The following is a 23,816-nucleotide window of genomic DNA, read 5'->3' on the forward strand; positions in this document are numbered from 1 at the left end:
TCTCTTCTTGTCTGGAAAAGTAAATGGGGGAATGAACCCATGTTAGAACTAACTCAGCAAAAAAATACTGCTTTGTTTTAAACTGAATGTTTTTCCTCTCCAGCTCAGTGTGTGGCTCTAAGACCAGCAGTGGCAGGAAGGATGGGGATGTTGAGGGCAGCAGCAGTGCCCAGGGGCTGGGGGAGGACAGGGTCATTTCTTCCTCTGGCAGTGCTGGCTCAAAGTGTTTGTGTAACTGCAGGGTGCAGTGACACAAGCAGCTTGGGCTGATCAAAGGATGTCTTTTATCAGCTCCTGTTGGCTCTTGTGCTGTGAGTGAGTGCTGTTCCTTTATCTTTCTCTTCTGCTGTTCTACTCTGTGACCTGCCCAAGGACACAGGTTCCTACTGTCCCCTTCCAGCCTTCCCCCTGCCCCTTGCATTATCTCTCATAATTTTGAGGCCAGAGAAGACACTGTTTTACCTGGCTAATCTGGAGGAAAAATTATGGAGGTGCGACCAACTTTCTGCTGAATCAACCAACTCAGTCCACAGGCTGAGACTGTGATAGCTGATGCGTGTCTGTGTTTATCTTCTCTGTTCAGTTTTTGGCCTGCCCAGGTTCCTTACCTGCCTCTACCCAGCTTCAGGAAGGGCAGTGCTGGTGCAATGGCAAAGGTAGGGTTAGATGGGCAGAAAATCAAGGGAGGGCTCATAAATACTGAGACACACTAAAGCTATGTGCTCTGCTGCAGAAAAAAGGCACAACGATCTGAAAAAGCTCTTTGTGTTTTTTAAGACATGAAGAACTTGTCTTCTTTAACTCTTACCAGCTGGGTTTGCAGCATTACAGCTACAACAAAAGGTACACCATGAACTACACCGTGTTTTTCAGCCTGCAGTATTTGATTCCTTCAAGATTTTGGGCTGCTGGTGAGGGTTTTGGGAAAATGACCAAATCAAGATTGTTGCCAGTAGGCTTCCACTTGACATATGCACACTGCATGTGTACTGGAGAACGGTTACTGGATTTCAAATAATAGTTGTTCTCCTCAGCAGGCTCCAGCAGCAGCAGCAGCAGCAGCACTGGACTCAATTTACATCACAAAGTCTCAAAAGAGTCAATGTGAATGTATTCATTTACAAATTATTTTTGCGTAGCTTTACTAGATACCAGAAAAATAGTACTGTACCATTATTTTTATGCAGCTGACCTCTTTACCTGGCATTAGCACTTCTTGATGCTCAAATCCTTCCAGCTACCTGAGAGAAGCACAGCACTAGGTTGATGTCACACATCTGGCATTAGGACATTTATCTTTTCCTTTATATGGGGTGTGCACTTATTCCACATTAGCAGTTCCAGGTCAGTTTTCTTACCTATAAACTAGGACTGATAGTGAGGTAGCAGTAAGGTAGGTCTTTCTCTCTTCACCTGCCAGAATTGTTCTGTCCTGACAGTGTGTTGACAGGGCAGGACTTGTTTCCCTACTGCCATCATTTGTGTTCATCTCACACAGACGTACTCCATTTCCCAGAAAAAGTTCTGGATCCTCCAACTAAAACAATTCCAGTGTGTGAATTGTCTGTTGCTTTTCCCATGGGCCTTCAAAAGGACAACCCTAGCAGTGAAACTTCCTTGTGCCAGTGAAGCAAAATCCAGTTCCTGGCCGGTCACACCAGAGCTGGAGTGTTGGGAGAGTGTTGGGGGACAAACACAAGTTACCTGTACAAAATACCCCAAGAACAGCCCTCTGAGTGCTGTCTCTCACTGGCAGCCAGGACTCTGCTGGTAGTGGGATAAGGGAGCTTACACACATGCAGCATTACTATTGAAAAGCTAGTAAGGGATTTGTCTTTGAAATTACTGAATTTAAATGCTTTTTTCAAAGTTATGTAATGGGTTGTCTTAATTTCAGCTGTGCATAACAATAATAATAATATCTCACAGCTTATTTGTAGTATTACTAAAGTTGGTCATTGTATGTAAGGTTATGTCTAAAGTATATGAATTCGTATTCTTCAGAGGGAGCTCTTTTTTGAATTTTACTGATTAATGCAAGGAAGGAGAACTTTCCCAGTGGACTGAAAATAGCAGATAGAAACAATTTCTAATGTAGGTTCAATAGAAAAACTACATGGAGTACAAAAGTGTATTCTGGTCTACTTTCATCTCACTCCGCAACCAAACAAAAACACATCTGAGGTTTGTTTGAGCTGGAAAAAAATTTAAATTAAGAGAAATAAAACAGCAGGTGGGGGAAAGGGCAGAGCAGCTGCAACAGGCTGATACTAAATGTTGCCAAATTTTATACAGTCTTAATCTGAGAGGCCACTTTGGCTTTAAGTTTGAAAAATATTGACTTTATGCTCAGGGGACACAGGGAAATTTTTGTACATGATTGAGATGAAATATAAATGGAGCTACATAGTTCAAGCTGGTTAACAGCAGTTTCAGTTAAACACAACCAAAGGTCCAATGATTGCTTTACACAAAGGAACTCCAGCAACCAACATTCTCTTTTAACGTTACAATATTCTTTGTGAAGGTTAGGGCTTGTTTTTCAAAATGCTTTTCCAAGTAAAGCCAATTCTTTTAATTGCAACATCTATGACTTCCTAAGTATAATCTGCCTTCTAGTTGTATGTTCTCTGCTAGTTGCTTCTACATGAATTCCAGTGTGACTAGAGGAGCTGAAATTGTTTTTAGCTGCTCTGTAATGACATCTTCATCCTTAATAGTAGGAGAAGGAAAAATGTCACTAAAAGAAGTTAGAACTTTTGAACTAACTTTAGAACTACAAGCAGACTCAAGAGGGTAAAACAGAGAAAGGAAAAATATATCAGGGCAAGTTCAAACTAATAAGGAGGGCTGAAAAGCATAAGAAAAAGATTTTAAGGTAGTTACTATTTTAATTATGATATACAGGAGAAAATTAATTAATCTTGAGAGGAGCTTTCTAATATTAGAATATCAAATTTTTAATTCCCTGAAGTCACATTTAATTTTTAAATGGCACATTTTCAGCAGTACTCCCATGGTTAGGGTGCGGCTGTCATTTTCTTGGAAAAGTAAATCAGCATGAATGTTAGCACAGTGCAAATTAGTGTAAATTAAAGCACAGCATAATCAATGAAGCCTAAAACAGGCAGCTTGTGAAGCCACACCTGGTACACCTTTCCATATTGGCCCTGTAATAAAACCCTTTAATAACTTTCCATGGGACAGACTCTTCTGCTTCCTGTGCTGCTGTAATGGCCCTTTCACATCACTGGCCTTCAGTACAGGTGCAAAAACTCCAGCCATGCAAAAAGCTTTCCAGGCCAGAATTTCAGTGCACATCAGCCAGTCCAAGAACCAGCTGTGCTAGGATTGTACCCAGCAGGAGCTTGTATGAAGTGGTTGTTAAAAGGCAGAGAAGCTGGTAACTCAAAAAAGTTGTTTTATATATCCAGTGACCTCATCCTACAAATGGCTTTTATCACTGTCATTTCTGTGCAAACCAACTCCAGTAGAGTGAAATTACGTTAGAAATTATTCTTTGATATCTCCAAGATTACATGCCTATCAGGACCACGTCATCAGCCTGAGAGGTTGAATTGCCCACTTCCTGGGAACTAGATACTGTAAGGAGGAAGGTACAAGTGAGGGATAGTAATGACTGTCCTGTAATTAAGATACAGGAATGGAAGCCCTGAAGGAATAGTTTTGGAGTTGGCTGTGCTACAAGGCTTACTCCATACCTGAAGCCTACTGAACATAATCACTTCAGCCCATCTAGTTTTAAAGTGAGCTCAAATGCTCTGTGTCTTGAAGTTCTAGTAGTGTTTGGTATTTGATATTTTGGTGCTTTGAGTATAGTAAAAGGACTATAACCTCTCCCACTTAGGGGTCTGTAATCATGGGCATCTCAAGTACTCCCACTATTAGGGAAAAACCCCCTCCTTGACTTGAGGGAGGTATTTCATAAGATAGAAACTATTGCAACATCATGCAATTTGCTTGCTGCTAGATGAAGTATTTAATGTTCAGAACAAATGCTTAATGCTTCACGATGTGGATAAATTTAAATGGCACTCAGATGTCCATTATGTAAATTCTACCTCAAAGTATATTTTAAGAATAATTTAAACACAGAAAGATAAATTAATCTTTTTGTTCTTTAGGTTAGAAGACATTCATATGAGCAATTTTGCTAAACAGTATTGCTACTTATATGAGACAGATGAGCCAAAAGAGCCTTAAGTTTCAAAGACCCAGCCTATTGAGTTTCCACTTGAAGTTAGCTTTGATCTCTAGTTTCTGTCTGAAGCCACTTAAGATTGATTTGTCCCAAACAACTTCCACACACATGCTCAGCTGCTGGATTCCTGTTTGTGGAACAGGCTGACCAGCAGATGTCCCCAAATTCTACATAATCACACAGCTTCCAAAATCTTCAGTGCCCTTTTGCACGTTCCAAAGGATGAAGCCACTTGAGGCCACAAATACTCTTGCTGTTTATTCACATTCTTGTAAAAACCAAAGTTCTGAGTTGAGGAATGCTTTACTGCTGACACAAAGCACCTTTGTTGTCATAGAAAAATTGTTTGGATATTGGTTCACTTTTTATGACATGCTGCCATTGATTGTCCCTTGTTTTATTTTCAAAAGCACTCTAGTTTTTTTCCCTAGAGCAGCAATCCCCATCCAAATATGACCTGTAATACTTTTATCTGGAGGTTCACTCACAAGAGGCAAGACTTTTCCCAAACTAGTACCAATGATTTTGACTTGGAGATTACAAAACTCATTAACTACATTCTTTCTGCACATCACATGCTGCTTTGACAATTCCCCACAAACTATTTTAAAGCTAAAGAGCTTGCAGTAGGTTGTAGATGCAAAGGCTGCTTTGTGGTGAAGGAATGAGGAGAGGCAAGCTGGTGAGAAATATAGGGGAGGGACTGAGCCATGTGTTCTATCTGTGTCCTTCCTCCCTACAAACACCAGAATCCTACCTGATTTGTTATAAAACAGACTAGACTAGTATGTAGGAGCAAGAGGACTTGGAAGAAAGAGTGTAAATCATTGCAGATTTGTTTGGAACATGAAGATTTTCTTCTTAGAGGGGCTAAAAATTAATTTCTCTAACTTTACTATTAGAAGAGCACAGCTACAAACAAAAACATTAAAACACACCCCCATGAAATTAAAGACAACTGCACAAAATGAGGTGAACTGGCATTGAAAGTTTATCCATTTCAGAAATCTATACATTTAGATACAAAAGGGAATTAACACAAAAATTTACATATTTGAAACTCTTGTATTACACAGGTAAAGAGTGTGTTATATTTTAAATGGATGTTTACAATTTAAAAATCTTCCAAGGGTAAGGTTGAAAAAACAATCAAATATCTGAATATGGCCCCAAAGAGAGCATACTATAAATATGACTGTCATGACAGAATGAAGTCAATTATTCCCAGACAGAGAAAATCTTACTCTGTAGACAGTATGTGTGAGTATTGCAAGGAACTTGAACTTATTATGATATACCTGTAACTATTTGCCAAAAAAGTTTTTAAAATGCTGTATTGCCTGACCCTTCTTTAGAGAGGATCATATCAGGGTAGCATACCACAGGGATACTAATTTAAAATAAAAGGAATTAGACTTGAAATATCCAATTTTCAACAGAATCTGAATTTTAAGTACTTCACATTCTTTACACACAAGTCCTATTACAGTGGGAACAGAGATCAAAAGACTGATATTGTGTATGTCTGTGTCTCTTGAAAAAGATGGAAGCAGAGTTTCCTGCCTTGATTCCTGTGTATGATCCTCATATTCCATCCGATTAGTAAGGAAAATTCCCTAGGGACTAAATCCTGGTTTATCATTTTCATAAAAAGCAAAGTCTTATTCTGTAATAGTTTTGTTATGATATTAAAGTTGTGACCATCTAATGGTAACAAGATTAAAATGGGCATGTATAAACTTTAAAAAGGTAACAGAAAAAAAAAAACTTTATGGATACAGATTCAGACTGCTAAAAACTAGATACCTTCTGTTTCAGGAGTGGCAGAATTTTTTTTACTATTATTACAAGTCTTGTAAATATTGTTAGAGTATGAGACCATTATGACAGTGGTTTTGGATCCACAGAATTACTTAAAAGATTATTAAAATAAATTTCTTCTCCAATAGTAATTTTGGCATAAACATCAAGCCCTTGGATTTAGGATACCTGTCCCCAAAATATTAGGGAACAAATGTTAAAAGCACCCTGCTAATGTCTATCACTGACAGTAGATTAAAAACAGATTTTGTTTTGCATGCAACTACAAAATGGGTAAAAATTCTAATTATGGAAAAATTCTTGGTGGTAGACTAGGATAGTGTGTTTTGCCCTAGAACAGAGGAAAATTCAATAGGCTGACAACGTGCTCCTAAGAGATTGACCACAAGGATTTATGGAGTGATAGTAGCATCACCATTATGGTTTATGGGGTTTTTTTGTGTTTTGTTTTAAAGAACCTTTGACTATGGCAACATGAGAGAAAACTGCTAGTTGGAATTTGGGATATTCAAAAGGCTCCCTTCCCTCTCCCCTAAATCTCAAGTAGCCCTTTCTCTTTTCTCATACCCTTTAAAAATACCAGTGGCACAAACCCTTCCAGTTCAGAACTAGGTAGTTGGGCTCCCATAAAGCCAAATCAATATTGTTCCACACTTATCTCAAGTGCATGTCATTAAGCAGTATGTGGGATGCCACATCCATATCAGCCAGATAGTACCTGATAGTGGTTACTGTACTCAGAAGGTACAAGTAAATATGGGGTGGCTTTAAAAAAAGCCGCATTTCCTGATCATCTTTACCTGTAGCAAATCAAATAATTTGCACAGAAATCTTCATTATGTACACATCAACTATACAAGTAATACAAAATATCTCAGTTGAGCACCAATGCTGACTTTAGGAGTACTAGCTCCAAGTCAGAGTATTAGTATTCCCTGTCACAAATAAATTCTGACATAATTTCAGAAGTGTCCATTTTCTGGATCAGCTGTATTCAGATCACTTCTTTGTTCGTGTTCATCTTCAACATTCCAAGGAGATTAGTAATAGCAGCAGTTTTATAAAAGGTGTGGGTATCCTGGACAGCTTTCACAGCATAATCAGTTCAGGTCTTTGTAAAAGAAAAGACCATAAAATCCGCTGATCTGGACTGTAAGGCTTTACCGAGAGTTCATTAAAGGGCATTTATATAACAATTCATGTGAGAATAAATGGTGGAAACAGACTCAGTTTGTGTGTGCAAACAGCAGGACGTCCAACAGCGCCAGGAGTCCAGTCCTCAGGGGCAGTAGGGTCTCAGTGAACCATGGCTGTCATGTCACCTTGGCTTAGAGTAACCATAAGGACACCTGAGCATCAGGCTGTCATGACTGGGTAAGATGTGAGTGCTGTAGTATTCCACCAAACTTCCCATGTTCAAAAACATGATGTCTGAATCCAGATAAAACTTGCCATCCTGTTGTAGGACAAAAACATATGTAACCATTGACAGTAAGTTTCCAGCTCACTGTCTAAAGAAAAAAGGCTAAAACATCATCAGAAAGAAGTTATTTCAAACACATTACTGCTTTGCAAACCAGTCAGTCATACAAATAAGTCCAAATTAAACTCAGGACTTTAACAAGATTTCACTGGAGCTGAAATTTATGATGATACATGATTCAGCAACTAGAAAACCAGATGTTGAGTACTCAAACTCTCATCCTAGATCAGATATTTGTAAATAGCTGATTTTTACTATCAGGTGGGAACAAATTTAGACTTCAACATGTTAGTTCTGATATATACCTATATGCACACCCACTTGATACACACAGACATGTATAATCTAAAGATGCATACACAGTGCAGCTACTGACCTTTTCAAAGATTCTGTAGTTTCTCACTTTTCCTGCAGGTTCATCCCATACAACCAATACCTTGAAGAAGAAAAATGCAACATATTCAGTCTATGCTACCAAGCTCTTCTAAGTAAAGGTATTATTAAGGAACTAATTAAAATTCAGCCTAAAAATTTTTTTACAAATCACTGACATTATGATAGCAATTCTCTCACATTTTCTTGCTTTAAGAATAGACCACATCTAAACTGTTAAGTACTTTGTCATATATAAGATGCAGTATGTCTCAATCAAGAAGTTTTTTGGGGCATAGATTCAGCAATTGCAATTTACCTTTCCAGGCTTAGTAGATGAGTTCCTAATACAGTACAATCCATTTTGTGGTCGTCCTTGTGGGCTATTAGCTTTAAATATCCTAAAAACAACAAACAGTGACATATACTATAATTATTCCTGTACATGACATTATTAGCAGTCAGATAAATCAAATGCTTACAGTCTTAAAATTCTTATTACAAATCTCTGGTTTGGGTGTAAAAATTCATAGTAGATCAAGCTGAAGGAAAGTCAGTGTTCTAGCACCTGAACCAGCAGTGCAGCACAGATCATCTGGCTTTCTGGTCCCATCCAGCATCCTGGCAAAATGACCTCCTCCAGATGGAGCCAAATCACATTGCATTCTCATCTCTCAAGTGATACATGAGCACTGAACTAACTTCTCTAGAAAGTGATTTCCATTTTAAACATTTTAGTGTGTGTTTTAAACACAAGTTATACCTATCAAAACGATCATCGGACTACGGTTCAGCACAGGTTTTTGACAGACGTCTAAGGAATGATTTTAAAATCACATTTTACCTTTCAACTTCAAAGGATTCAGAGGTATTAAGAAATATTGAAGCAGGCAGCCCAACCTATAAAAAATATGAAGAAAATAAGTCACTGTGTAAGTCAATGACAACTCAAAACCCTAGCAATTTGTTATGCAAATAACCTACAGTTCATCAGTATCTGAAATTATTAATGGTGGTTTAATCTTTACTTTATGCTTCTTTCTCCTTTATATCCAATCTTAAACTCCATAACTTATCAAGGCATTTGCTAAAGCTCAAAAAGGAATGAAAAAAAAAATTACACAGCACTATGTTTTCAGAAAGTTACTCTTTTCCTGAAATAATGCACTTAAAATGTTCCCAAAAGTATACATAAGCAAGAAAAAAAAAATTATTTTAGAATAGATCATCTGCTTGATCTTACTTTTTCATAATCATCATCAGAGTCATCATCAGGTTGGCTTGGCTTGGAGGGTAGTGCTGGTTTTTCAAATGAAAAACTTCTAAAACTCTGTCCATCCGGTGGTGATCTCCTGGCAGAAACAGAAAGAAAACTGAAGGATATCTCATCAGGAAAACAGAAAAATATACAAAACACTGAATGGATAGTAAACTAGAACTGAAGTTTCAGTTTAGCCCCCAAATCATGGAATCCTAGAATGGTTTAGTGTGGAAGGGACCCTAAAGACCATCTTGTTCCAACCCTCCTCCCATGGGCAGGGATACCTCTCACTAGCCCAGGTTGTTTGGAGCTCCATCCAACCTGGCCCTTCCAGGGAAGAGGCATCCAAATTTTATGTGGCAATCTGTGCCAGTGCCTCACCACCCTCCCAGCAAATAATTTGTTCCCAATATCTAATCTGAACCTACACCTCCCCTCTTTCAGTTTAAAGCCATTCCCTCTTGTCCTGTCACACCGTGCCCATGTCAAAAGTCCTCTCCAGCTCTTTTGTAGCCCTTTTAGATACTGGAAGGTTTTCTAAGGGTCTCCCAGAAGCCTTCTCTTCTCTAGACTGAACAATCCCAACTCTGTCAGCCTGTCCTTATAGGAGAGGTGCTCCAGCTCTTGGATCAAACTCAGTGGCCTTCTCTGGACCAGTTTCAACACGTAAACATCTTTCTGGTGTCGGGGGCCCCAGAGCTGGAGGCAGTACTTGCAGATTAATTTAGATAATCACAGATTAATTTGGGTAAGGAGAGACCGCTAGAGATCATTTAGTCCAAACTCCTGCACAAAACAGGTCCAACCAGATCAGCTAGATTCACTGCAAATTGTCAAGTAACAGGCAAAAAAAGCACAACACAGAGAGGGGTGGTGCAGGGAAGAAACACAGATGTTGGTATGAATCTGAGTGTCTAAACTTGTTAACTAATAAATGACTGAGAACATATTAGTGCATTGTGTTTTCATACTTACTGTAACTGGGGACATGAAGATTTTTCTGTTCTAGGCTTGACTGCAGGGGGCTGGTGGCTTGGCACAGGTGGCTTTGGGAGCACTGGTGGCACAAACAGTCCAGGTTTACCATGTTCCCTTGGCACCTTGGGCTCTGCTGGCTTTTCAGCAAGCTGTGACAGCTTGGGTTTATTGCCTGGCAGAGGAGGAGGAGTCCGCAGGGAAAGGTTTAAGTTTTTTAGCTTCTCGCATGCTTCTGGAGGAGCAAGGACTTGGGCTGGAGGCAGAGGCTCTGGAGGCAGTAGGTGAGACTCTTTGCCACTTGCAGGCTTTTTGAACACAGGCAAAGGGGGCACAGGGGGCGGCTGTTCACTCAGTCTCCGGCTTGGAGATTGAATCTTTGGATTAGGTTCAGCTCGGCTCTGTAACTGGGCCTCTCTCACACCCACAAAATCCTCTAGTTTGATATCAGGCAAGCTTCTCTTAGGAGGAGGTGGTGGTACTGGTGCAGCTGGTTTGCCAGCATAGGAATGTGCCCTCGCTTCTGAGTAGGGAGATTTCCTGACGTGAGGAATGGGCGGCGGTGGGTACGCTGGGGGCAGGACCATATCTACAGAAAGAAAACCAAAAAACTTGACACACTGAGGGGGAATACAGTATGTCATCAAAAGAGACTTCTCAAATCAATTTTCTGTGTGATCTAAGATATTTCACCGGCATTGGGTCTGATAGTACTCAACATGCTGGGTAAGCATTTAACTGTCAGCAGAATTCTGAAAGTTATAGACAATAAACTCCTGATATTTTTATTCAGGCATGGCTTATGATGACTTAGCAAAGTGAAAAGTCTTTGCTAAAAATAATGTAGTCTGTTTTTTCCTTAAAAGCATTAGTGATGCTCCAGACTGATGACCAGATATAGGTCACTCCAGGCAGGAGGCCTGCAAGAAAACATGTCCCTAAAGGCATGTAATGCTTTCTACAAGAGGTTACTGCTGTTATTATAAACTTATGACCCTAAATACCTCTCAAGATTAGATACCTCTACATTACTTCAGTTATTTTGTCAGTTGGAATAGTTATGACCAATACAAAATAATAACCTGGCATTCCACAGGAATATTGCCTTCACTTGGGGGCCTTTCGTGAGGGAATCAAAGAAATCACATACCATCTTTCACTATGTCAGAAGTATCCGGCTGCAAATAAGACTCATCCTCTTCCTCCTGGTCATAATCTGCAGATAAAAATCAGACTCTGATAAGTACTTCTGGAACCAAGAAAGAATATCAAGTACTTAGGGCTCTTTAATACAAATATTTTTCAGGTATTTTTTCTAAAGAGGTGAAAAAAATTAATAGTTTTGATCCACTTCTCTGTATCTAGAATAGGTGTTTCCTTAAATTTTTATGTCAGTTAAGAAAGCCATCACTTATAACAGAGGCAGATAAACTATACTGCACATTAGTTGGGGTTTTTTTAACTTACAAGTTAAAAAATTTACTTTTTTGTGACACTTTCTAGTGTTCCAGCCTTCCTGAGAAAAGTTCAAATCAGTTGCAGAGACACAACTACATGGATGCATTGACAGAACCACTTGGTAAAAGCATAATCCCCAAAATTTAACCCTACCATAGAAACATTTATGATTTTGCAATATGAAATATTAAAAACAAGCTAAGTGATCTACAAAACAGTTTTAGTTCTTTTGCCTTGCTCTGGCAACAACAAAAACCCCACCACAACAAATGGCTTCAATTTGTGGTTTCGATGTTGCCTTTATCTGCAAATCAGAATAACCAAGCCACAAAACACACGTTACTTCCAGGCAGTAATTTCTCATCATTGATTATAAAAGAAGCCTGAAGGACAATATGCAGAAGAATGCCCTAAAAAAAAGGTAAGAATAGCTGATAAAAATCAGTTATTCTAATATTCCTAATTTAAACTTCTACTAGACCTCTTAACATCATTCATCTTGCATACAACCCTTCCCTCCCATAAACACAGAAGGACTAAACTACAACCCCACATGAAATGCTGATGAGTCTGTTCTCCTCTGTTTGCAGCAATGGAACCGGATTTCCTAACAAGACCCACTCCTGCCCTTTTGTCCTAGTCAGGAAGAATAGTCAAGAATTTCCTTTCAGGAAATGAGAGGTCTTGCTCCCATCAACACTGCCCTTAGAAATCTGAAAGGGCAGATGGGAAAAGGCTTAGTAAAGGATCTCAGTTGAACCTCGAGGCAAGGTTTCTCATGTTGGCTTTCACAAACATATTTCTTGCCTAGGAGCTCCACTGCTGAAATATGCTGTGAATGCCTACCTGACAGGCTGTCATGTCCTCACTTTTAATTAAGCTCCTTGAAGGATATGAAATTCTTTAGTTTATTTGTACTAACAGTTAATGGCACAGAACAGCTGTTTCGGATTGAACACTACAACAGAGACACACCTTGTAAAAAAACACCAGTTAAAAATTGGATCAGTTCACTTAAGATATGGGAATAATTCCTGCAGAATTCAGGAGAAATAAATAAGCAAACAAAGAAGCCTTATTTATCAGTGTCTAAATTTGTCACCTTCATTATCTGCTGAATGATGGGAATACTTGATGTCAATGGGACGTTCTACTGAGCCATAGAAACTGTCTGCATCAGAACCAGAGTCGCTGCAAAAGAAAGGACAGTTACTTCTGTTTAGCAGGACTGCAGCACTGGAAAGGAATGCTGGAAAAGCAGAAGCAATCTGTTCCTATTTCCTAATTAACAGTCAAATATGTTGCTGCTGTCTTTTAAAAGATTTAATTTGTTTTACACAAAGCTGACATTTAAAGTAGTCTTTGTGAAAAGATTTGGTTTTTTCTTCATATTCTTTAAAGCATAAATTAGGAAGGGCTTTTCCTCTTGGGTCTTACTGCGCCTGTTTGTATTTAACAGGAAGCTACTTGCAGGTGCAAAAAGCTTAAAACACCACTGTCAAGAGCTAGTGCGAAAGGGTAAAAAGCCAATAAAGAGTAAGGGTTTATACCTGAATTCTGTCATTGTTTCTTTCTTCTCATGGTAGTGATCAATTTCCCTCCTCAAGGATAGCATCCAATTCTAAACAAAAATAAAAATACGACACTCAACATATCAATCTTTAAATCATTAAACACAGATGTATCTTGTCTTCTGTAAGAACAGAGTAAGTTCAGAGAACATACATTGAAATAGTATTTAGCCGTGACTTTTTATTGAAAGGACTCATCACTCAGATGTTTTGATTGTATAAAATGCTGTAGTAACATACTGAAATATTAAGTTTTCAGTTGACAAATTTCAGGCTCTTATTCTGAAAGCCAGGTATATATTCATAGTATGTTTATGGGTGAGAGATTTCACTGAACAGTTCTCATAGTTTATCAAAGGCTTAACGTATCATTACTTTTTCCTTAGTAAAAAATAAATATGGAATATGTGTTAAATATGGAGAAACCCATACCATCTAGTATGTCACTTACAGCCATTCCCTAAACCACAAGCTGAATCAACACTAACTTAACAGTTAAAACTTCAGACATGATTTTCAGAGGAGCCCAAACAACTAGGTATATGAATGTCAGTGACAGCTGCATTTCCAGTTCATTTAGACTTTAGGGAAGTCCAAGAGCCACTTTTTGCTTCAAGGAAAATTCTATTGCAAAAGAAGAAAGTTACCTTTCTTTCATCTTCAGAAGAAGCTGAAAAAAACCATGTCCTGTGCTTCTTGCTTATGTGAACTAACTTGAAAGGAAACACATTGCTTGATGTTGTCTCCTCAGCTGCCCGCATAACCCTGAGAAACAGAATAACCAATACAGAAACGCCTTAATCTATAAAATTGATGCTGCTATATGTCGCGGGTTCGGTTTGCTAACCGGGCGGAAACACCAATTTAGTGTAGTGGTTTGGTCCAAAATACTCATTACTGTTTATCTGCTGTGAGATAAGAATTAGGAGAAATGCAAAGCAGGCACCAAACTTGAAAGAATATAAAGAAGTTTATTAACAACTCTAAAAGAGGGAAGAAAAAAAAATTATACCACCTTCAGAACTCTCCTCCTCCCCCCACCTTCCTCCCTTCTCCCACTGACAATGTGAAAAAACAACCCTTAAGATGTTCAGTCTGTTTACCACTTCCATAATAACCTTGTTCAGTCCATTTAGAAAGAGAAGTCTCTTCTTGCTCATGCTATGAAAACATTATCACAACGAGACAGCCGCCCACTTCCAAATATTGTTCAGTCCATTTAGGAAGAGGAGTCTCTCTGCCTGCGTGTGAGTCCTTTCCCCCGACTTGCAGCTTTTCCCGCAACTGCTTTCGAGGGTCCACTCTTGAAGTTTCTTGGGGTACAATTTTAAGGTTGAGCCGTTCAGAAACAAAAACAGAGGCCCTTCTCCTTCCCTGGGAGCAAAGGGTCTTCATCATCTTCATCGTTAAGACTATCTCTGGGAGCATCTCTAGGTACTGAGGTTTTCTCCTTTCCCGTTTGGAGCAAAAGTCCTCATCTGGTTCATCTCTCCTTGTTCAAACTTCTCATGAAATTACAGCTGCATCAGCATCTGCCTATCTCAGCGCAGGTGCTTTTGCTTACGAGTTGAACACTCCACCCCCCCATATCTTCATGGAATTACAACAGGATACTCTGATATATCATAGCTTCACAACAGAATTTCAGCTTTAAGCATCTCCTCTCTCTCTTCCCTCAGGTTTTCAGCTCTTCACAGCAGTAAAAGGGTTAATCTCACCTCGGCCTTGCAGCTTTGCAGCTGGAATGTTGAATTTTCCTTATCGCAGTGGAGAGGGGGGAGAGCCGAGCCGCTCCGGCTGCCCATGGCAAGGCAGTGGGGGGGGTTCCACGGCTGGAACAGGTCCATGGCTCCAGGATGGCCGTGGCCCGGCCCAGCCTGGCCCAAGCAGGGCCTGGCCGGGCCCGCTGGCCCCCACACGGGGCCCGCAGCCACCTGTGCCAGCGCCGGAAACGAGAGAGAGCTTGGAGGGGGAGTTTGCCTATTCTTAAATGTGGATCACAGAGGTGTTCACAACTTTAAGTGGCTTAGAGAATTGTCCATATTCAAACTGGCCAGCTGATAGGTTCTATCAGTTCCCAGAGGAAACTGTAAGCACCCCTTAGCAAGGACGTCCCTTCCGGGACTATGCTTGCTAACCTATGACACTATACAAGTCATAAAGACTGGCAGAAAGCAGTTTTACTGGCCAGTTTTGCCTTATGAAAAATAACCCCCAAGCCCAGAAAAATACCACAGAAATCCCCATATGTGCATTTGCAGTATTTCTCCATTATTGTGGTAGAAAGGACAATGCAAAAGGAAGAACACTTGTTGATCCACTAACCAGACTTTTATGAACAACTGCTTTGACTTGTTCAAGAGTTAATGAACCATATTAATTCACAAGCATCACACACTGTAAGAGGTACTCCGGGGGCTTGTGGTCCTTATTTCAAGAAGGCACTATTTCAGAGGAGAAATCAAAACACGTTTCCCATGAAATAAGGAAAAACTATGAATAAAGGTAAACTTAATTTTTACATGTTTCCCTTACAAACACTTTATTACACATTTCTTATTATTTTAAAACAAGCATAACTTAACCTCTTTCTTTTTTGTGTGTGTAAGGAATTTCCTCATTTGGGACTTTTAGGGGGAAAAAAATTTAAAAACCCTTATGCAACTACTCAGTCTTTCAGTTCTTTCATTTCAAATTGTTTTCCAGTAATGCTTGTCTGTGCATTATACTAATCAAAGCCTGGTCCCTACTCCAACCAAGGTCTCTACAAGGCTGCTAGAATTAAGATACATAAAAAGGAATGAACAGTCTCTAGCATTTACAAATTCCATCATATTGTTCACATTCATGTAGATTGCAGAAGCTGGTGTCATGACCAAATTACAGTGTGGATTTCTTCTACAAATTAATCTTGAATTTTTAACTACCTACAGTGTTTACAAGTGCATTCCCCTAAAATATGCCATTAGGGGTTCTCAGTTAGAAAAGTTCTCACAGTTCAAGAAAAGATAATTCCTTATTCCACAAATCTGAGAACATATTATAGTACAAGATACAAATACAAATACAATGAAATTGCAGTGGTTAGGATCAATGCAGTGATATTTCTCTACATTCTCTCTCTCATTAAACCTTTCTTAGCATCAATTTCAACAGCAATTCCCTAAAATTATGGTGGACTTATATTAGTAGGCCTCGTACTTACACTGCACTCAGATTCTGACAGTACTGGCTAACTTGAAAGCCACATATTTTTGTCTTCAACTTGCAAAGTAAATACTAAGATTAAAATGTGTCGTGAAATGAGTCAGACATCTTGCACATGCTTTCTCTCATTTATCACACTGTAGTTGATACAGTTTCGACACTAACTAAAGTTGCTGAACCAGTAACTCCATCAATTTTCTCTTCTGATTCCTCTCTGGTCACTACAGAACAAAGATGGTTTGTCTGAAAGAATCCACATCTATCTGCACGTGCAGCCTGCAATAATCAGTAACAAGAGTAAGCCGATTGCAATTCAAACAGCTTTACTGGTTAAATTACAGAAGAGGAAGGCTACCCGCTTGCCAAGCACAGGAAATGTCATATATACAATTTGGAAGGAATACATCTCTTGGAATCTAAGATCAATGCTTAACTCAAACAACAGATGTAGCAGTGTTTAACTTCATTAGAAATGAAAGCTGTAGCCCCTAGCATTAAGTAAAAGGAGCTTGGGTGTTAAGCGAGTTCCTTGGCACTCACCTGTTGTAACCTTTCAAAGAAAATGCACCCTGGGGAGATGCAGATGTGCTGCTCTTAAAATAGTAGATACATCCTTCGTGGATAATCACAAATCTCAATGGCCCTGAAAAGGTAAAAAATGAGCAAAATATAAATCCAAGGGCAGCAGAATAACTAGAACCTCTTAGCATGGGTAGAATCATTGTTTAAGATTTTAGTAATCATATTAATCGCTGCAAATGAGCACAAACTAGTTAAGTGACAGCTTGTTGATGATCAGTCACACAGTGAAGCTGTCCATTAGCAGTTTTGGTACTAAGGGTAATATTTGATTCCCTCACTTGAGAGGCAGCTGATCTGAAAACTTCAAAAGAAGCCTCAAAGCCTGCAGGCCTGACCTCCACCTGTGCTCCTTCACTAGTGAAATAAGCAATAGCAGGAAGGCAGCCACAGGCTACAAATACATACTTACATCCATCCCAAAACCAGTATCTCCCTCTCTTCTTTTACCTCAAGTACATAATGCTGCCAATAAAATGATATCCTATTTTCTTTTTTTGAAAGAGGCCAAGACTCTTTCCCTTATCAAAGACAGTAGCCTTTGCCCTTAACTATAGAAGTATAGTTTCATCATAAACAGGGATACCAAATGAATAGCGTATAAATAAACCCAAAATCTGAACTCTTCCCCATGTAAATAGGCTCTGATTTCAGAAGAAATTACTGTTTTTAAGTACAGCCCAATGTTGGCAGTGAGAAAATTTCCATTTCACAACAGCAGTAGGAGATGGGGATATTTTTTCCAGTACAGAAAAACCAACTGGAAAAAAAAGCTGAGTACTAATTTCTTTCAGAAAAAAGTATTTGAAATTGATACATGTCTTGGGAATCTGTTTGTCTTGAAAATCTTACTTGTGAAGGGCTTGAGAAGAAAACTAAACAAGCAAAGTTAAATCAGCCCCAACATTTATTATCTAAGATTTACAGTTCCAAAACAATTAAAGGAAAATCTTTCAATGTGAGTCTTTCATACATATATTCCAGTATAATTGTATTCCAGTCCAGACAAAGTGGAAGAACAGCTTCAATAAGTTGTCTGCTAACATGAAGTCTGTTACTAGCCCCAGAGGCAAACATTTAAAACATTTAATTTAGTTAATACCTTATTCAACTTACATTTCAGGATCTGCAGCTGGGTGCCTCCTTTTTTATGAAGATACCCTGATTTGGTGACTCCTCCAGGCATTGTCAGAAGGTTTTGTGCTCCAATTGCCTTCATTGGGACTGGCCAGACCTGTTCCTGTGAGGCCATCATTCTGCAATTTAGAATAATTAAAAACAGTTTAAAACCCGGATTGTACTTTAAGGAATGAGTACTGAGAAGCTTGTTTCCTTAAAAAGCTTTCCAAACAACTAATGTGGTTCAGCACTCAAGAATGTAAGACAGACAGGGTGTTCAAAGATTCCAGGAACTTTGTAATGTATAAAAAAAAGTGGTGCAAAAAGCCCCGATTTATTTTTATACAGCTCTCAAAAGTGATTGACAGTTGTTGAAACAAAGGAAAAGTGCTTAGTAAATGTTACTTAAATATTTATGTTTTTAAAATACTCCAGATAACACCATGAGACTTAATCAGGCAGGTGACTGGAAACAAAATTGGTTTCTTCTTCCAAGTGCTACATGACACACGTATACACAATGTTATTTTATGTACAACAAGGGAATCAAGTCAAAGTTTAGCAACTGCAGCATCCAATACTACTTACTCCTGATATTTACATGTTTTATTCTTTAACTCTTAATTCTTTAATTAAAGGATTAGTATATAATCTCATACTGGATGTTATATGCGACAGCATCCTCTGCAAATGAAGTTCCTCTCAGATTGCTGCAGTCTTCAATTTAATTTATTTATCAATTATTAATGTAATGCTCCATCAAGCATCTCTGCAGTACCACTCTTTCTGCTGACATCTTAAACCAAAAAGATCTGTTTCTTAGGTAGTAACTTATTCTGATACATTGTTATGAGCCCTTTCTTTCTTCAACTGGTAACAGAACTAGACTAAAAATCCTACTGTGTCATGGAGAAAAGAAACCATGCGTGGACAGAATGGAAATTTTGACCTAGACATAAAAGGGTCTGTTATCATCTGGTGTAGGGCTGGTAAAAGGCAAACTAATGAAGTTCCAGTTAATTTCTGATAAAGGAATGATGGTTTAGTACTAATAAGCTTTCAGTGGAGGACTGAAATTTAACGGATCTTGTTCGTTTCTCCTTTACTGAAAAGGGACAGTAAGGGAGGTAAACAGTGAGGCTCAGCACAGAATCCAAGAGCCTCAGCACAACACCCTACCCAAGCACGTGTCCCTCCAACCTAAAATGGTTTTTCCCATTCTGACAAGAATGAGGAAGTGTTTCAGATTTGTTGAGGAGCAACTGCAAAGTACACATCCATTGTATGGGTTAGGAAAAACAGACATGCAAGACAATGGACCCTTTAGTGGATCACTTTAGGATTTAGATCTAACTGCTTGCCATTTGCCGATGACACATGTGGGAAAGAGTGGAAATTCCTAGCAATTTCTACCAGGAGAGTTTAAACTAAATTAAATTCTCTAGGCAGCCTAGAAGACTTAATCACAAAAATTAGGTTTTGGTCCCCAGTGTTATGAAGCAGGCACAGCCAAAGATAGGATCCAAGACCCTAAAGAGGCTCTCACAGCAGACAGGTCAAGGCACCATGGTATCCCAATTTTCCCCCAGGACCTCGCTGCTCACCAAAAGGTAAGTTACTTTTGTTCTACTCAGCTATATCCTTTCGTCTGCTGTTTCCTCCCTGTCTTTATTAAATGACCGAGATCTTTCCAAGCTGAGTTATTTCCTCCTCCACCTCAATGAAATTTCTAGCAACAGCAATGTGTTAACAGGTCCAAAAAGGGGCTACTCACATATTTTAAGCTTTTAAGAATAACAACCAAAAAAAATAGTAGCAGAAATTAACATCCCCCCTGCCCCGCTAAATCCTTTAAATAATTTCTCCACATCTTGCAGAAAAGTTGAAGTGAGGGAAATGGAGAATGTTACCCAGCTGGCTGCTGACACCAAACCACACTAACACTGCTAAGAGTGATTTCCTTGAAATAAGGATTGCAAAGGCAAGTCCTGGGTGTATGTTACCCTAGGTAAATACAGAAAGCAGAAATATTTGTCCCGGTCATGTTGGCCTTCTGTAGGGCAGTACTCCCTAAAGCATGTCTGGATGGGCAATTTCTCCTCTACCTGAAAAGCCAGAATTTAAGGCAGACAGGAAAAAAAAAAATATATATGGAAGCAGAGGAGCGAGCAAGCAGGGGGAAAAAAAATTATCCAGTTCTACAGTGTGATGACTACAGGATTTAACTGACAGGAAAGGACAGCAGAGTATCAGGTTCTGCTTCCTCTTTTCACAATGATTTCTTACTTTTGGCTACTTACTATAAAACAGTCCCGAAAATAGAGACCAAAACCTAGAACTTCCCCAGCCCAGCTAAGTGAATAAAAGAAGCGAGTAAAAGGAGACAAGGCTGAAATCCATATCACCAAGTATACATTACATGAACTAAAGAGCCCACCTACTGCACCAGGCTTTTCAACAGATTTAGAGGCAGCTAAGCCTATTATCTGGATTTCAGTGTGGCTTATAACACTCCCCATCACATCTGTACACTCCTCAAGCACTTTCATTTGAAGGCACATAGCAGACACTTAGGGTAAACTTCAGTATTCTGAGTTGAAATCTTTGAGTTATGTTGCTAAAATCCATTTAAGTACTTTGAACCTAGCCCCAGGAAGATTTTTCTTCTTTTCTTGACTGCAGAAAAGAGCTCTGTAAGGACAGATGTTGCTATTTTGCATCAAACCGCTGGGAGAAAGCTGTCAAAACAAATCTAACTGCAGAATCTTTATTGTAGGGGTGGAAGAGTAGAAGGAAAAAATGGAAGCTCGAAGATTTTTGTGGTCTTAGCATCTACAGTATGGTTTCCTTTAGCTCACTTAATGGTTCACTCAGCTTTTGATATTCCTGTTGTGACTTCTTTACTACATTACACCAAGAACAGATGGATGTTGCATTACCAGGTATGCACCATAGCAGTCACTGAAGTCACTGCAGAGCCTGTTAACTTCAGCATTACTGAGAACAGAAGGCTATTTCCCAGTTGTTTCTTATGCAGTTACACTTTTACACTACATGTCAAAGCCCCCGTTACACATTTTCGCCTCTGGCACACAGTAGAGTCTCTTCCATCGGGCTGACAACCAAGTTAACAGAAAGGGCTCACGCAGTGCAGCCAAAGCTGCTCCTTACACTAGTCCTCTGTTACAAACAGAAGGCAACATCTCCCATGCAGTGCTTGGTAAAAGCTTCTAGTAAAAGCCACATGCTTTATTCCTCTTCCCACTCACCAAGGAACTAGATGCCTATTTTTTAATCCATTTTTCCACCAAACCCCAAACCCATTGCATGTGGCTATTGAATGAATCGTCTCCCCCATTGAACGGAACCCTCTGAACCAGAAGATGATGGTAGCAGACAGGGAAAGGTCTTGCATCACTCTGTTTTTCAGGTGATCCCCATGACAATTCTATGCCTGTGAGGGAGATGAAAGGCCTTGGAGTATAGTAGGAGAAACAGTAGAACAGCAGTTTCTAGGATGTGATTCATGATTCAAGGGTGCTTTTTGGAAAGATGGAAGGGTACAATCAGCATTTTGGAGCATGATACAGAGCTTATACAATTACCATTGTAACTTCTCCATGTATACAAACTGGTCTGCCAGACTGAAAACCAAACCAATTTGCAGTGTATTGCTAATGTATCAATGAAGTCAGTCCAAGTCTATCACATGAGTATACTTTTCTCAAACACTATCGCAATGAGCCATTCTTTATTTCAAAGTACCCTGAAAGTTAAACAGTGTGAAAAAAAGTGAAACTACACACTTAATCATATAACCAGGATAAGGCCAGTCAGATGCAGAAGTATTTTCTGAATCATAGTGCTGCTACAAAGCTCAAACTCTGAATGGATAGCAGACTTCTGTTATTGTGTAGTAGGTAAATGTATACACCTCTGAAGCAATTTCAATCTATCCCCTCACTCAGAGTATAGGGAATAGCTATATTGGAGGCTAGGGCATAATTTTACAGGCTAAAAGTCCCTCCATGAGTAAAATCTTGCCACATTAAAAATCTGGATTACATTACAGAAGAACACTTACCCTCTTGGCCTTAAGAGCTACTGGCATTCAGCCCAATTAAAACAAATACAAGCTGATTCAATTAAGGATTGCATCCTGGAAGAGTCCTCAGTTCTTGCTTAACTTCAGCAGAATATATGGCAGATGTGATCATCTCCCCGTCTTGCAGTATATAGGCGTTAAAAAACATTACCCTCATCTCTGAGGCTACAGCTGCCAAAAGTCATTTTAAAAGTTCTCACTTGTTATAACAATATTTATGATCTGTCCTGGAGCCCAGTTTGGTCATGCTAGAAAAAACAAAAAAACGGCCTCCAAAGTACAAAAAGTAAACCTGATCTGAATTTGTAACAATGTTCTCTATCCCAATTACATCTGAGAACTTATAAAACTGTAACCTCATAACCTCTAGTCTTTAAATTTTACTTGGAAGTAAAACCTAGCTAAGCCAGATGCTAGTTTACTTCTGAATATATAACTTAGAAATGACATGACATATATAATACATAACTTACAGAAATGAATGTATTCCTCACATCCTGCACAGGGAGACTGAAGTATCAGTCTCTACAAAAGGGTTTACCAAAAATGAGGCAGCATTACACACTGCAGAACAGGAAAAGTTTCCCCTATGTGCTCTCAGCAATTCTGAGCAAGAATGATTTCTCTGATTCAACCACCTAAACATTTACCATCTGTTCTTCAAACTATTTTCTGCAGAATTATCAGGTCTCTTGTCCATTTATTAACTATTCTCCAGTACTTCTGAAATACTTTTCCATATCTCTCCTACATTTTTGGCTACACATTCCATTTCCTAATACTTCTAACAGCCCCTTTCACAATACTCAGAAAGATTAATAGCACAGTACAAACATTGAAGTAAAAGAAAAAGCTTACAAGACAAAGGGAACAGAGAAGTAAGCCCGACTGAAATACACTGTATAACTAAATTTACTCTCTTTAACTTGCTTCAACTTGCTTTTCTTTTCTGGCAAAAGCTTTCAACCAACAACCCACTCATCTCTTCCCCCCCCAATTCTTTATCTTTCCATTTTCTGCATGAGTTAAAAGTATTTTAGCCCAGATACCATACTCTACTTGTAGCTGTAGTCGGTTCTCTACCTGAAGGAGAAAAGATGACAGAAATACAAGCCACAAAAAGCACTAACCTGGTGACCTTGTCTGATCGACACATAGTTTTTCTGCTGACAGTTTCACCGAATGATTGTTTCCTTTGTGATGACAAAGCCATTAACAACTTATGACCCCTCTCAGGCATGGCAGGAACATCTCTGCATTTCTCCCACGTTTGGGTATTCCCAGGTTGAAAGCCACAGCTGTAGCTGCTGTCTGCTCAACACACAAAAGGAAAAGAAACCCTGCCCCAACTGCTTGTGCATCTGCACTGCAGCCAAAAGTGACGCCGAGGCAATGACTTGTTTCCTTTGTTACTTCCTGTTTCCCCCACTGTCAGTGGGCAGCACTATCTTTGTCAGATTTCCCAGCTTCCCAGAGAGGTTATAAATCAATTCCCGCATAGCTGAAACCTCTGACAGACATCAAGCTAGAAAGAAGACGGGATTTTCCAGTGCTCATTTTCTTCCTTCTCACCTTTCAATCGACCACTTTCCTATGGGAGAAAAAGAAAGTTGTCCTTTTTTCTCTCAGTGTACTCTGGCTCT

General features: G+C 39.2%; 1 protein-coding gene across 1 annotated transcript; it reads right to left on the reverse strand.

Moving 5' to 3' along the window:
• Positions 1-7,134: 7,134 nt before the first annotated feature.
• SH3BP2 (SH3 domain binding protein 2) lies at positions 7,135-23,412 on the reverse strand. The gene is made up of 13 exons (XM_082282638.1): positions 23,304-23,412; positions 18,066-18,205; positions 16,911-17,013; positions 13,811-13,928; positions 13,143-13,213; positions 12,695-12,783; positions 11,285-11,350; positions 10,135-10,723; positions 9,142-9,250; positions 8,743-8,798; positions 8,218-8,299; positions 7,903-7,962; positions 7,135-7,499 (listed from the first exon to the last, which is right to left on the reverse strand). Exons 1-13 carry the CDS (start codon positions 23,384-23,386, stop codon positions 7,362-7,364), a joined length of 1,704 nt encoding a protein of 567 aa, XP_082138764.1. The 5' UTR covers positions 23,387-23,412; the 3' UTR covers positions 7,135-7,361.
• Between the last annotated feature and the right edge of the window lie 404 nt (positions 23,413-23,816).

This window comes from Coloeus monedula (genome assembly GCF_965178545.1).
Source record: "Coloeus monedula genome assembly, chromosome: 5".
Classification (NCBI taxonomy): Eukaryota; Metazoa; Chordata; class Aves; order Passeriformes; family Corvidae; genus Coloeus; species Coloeus monedula.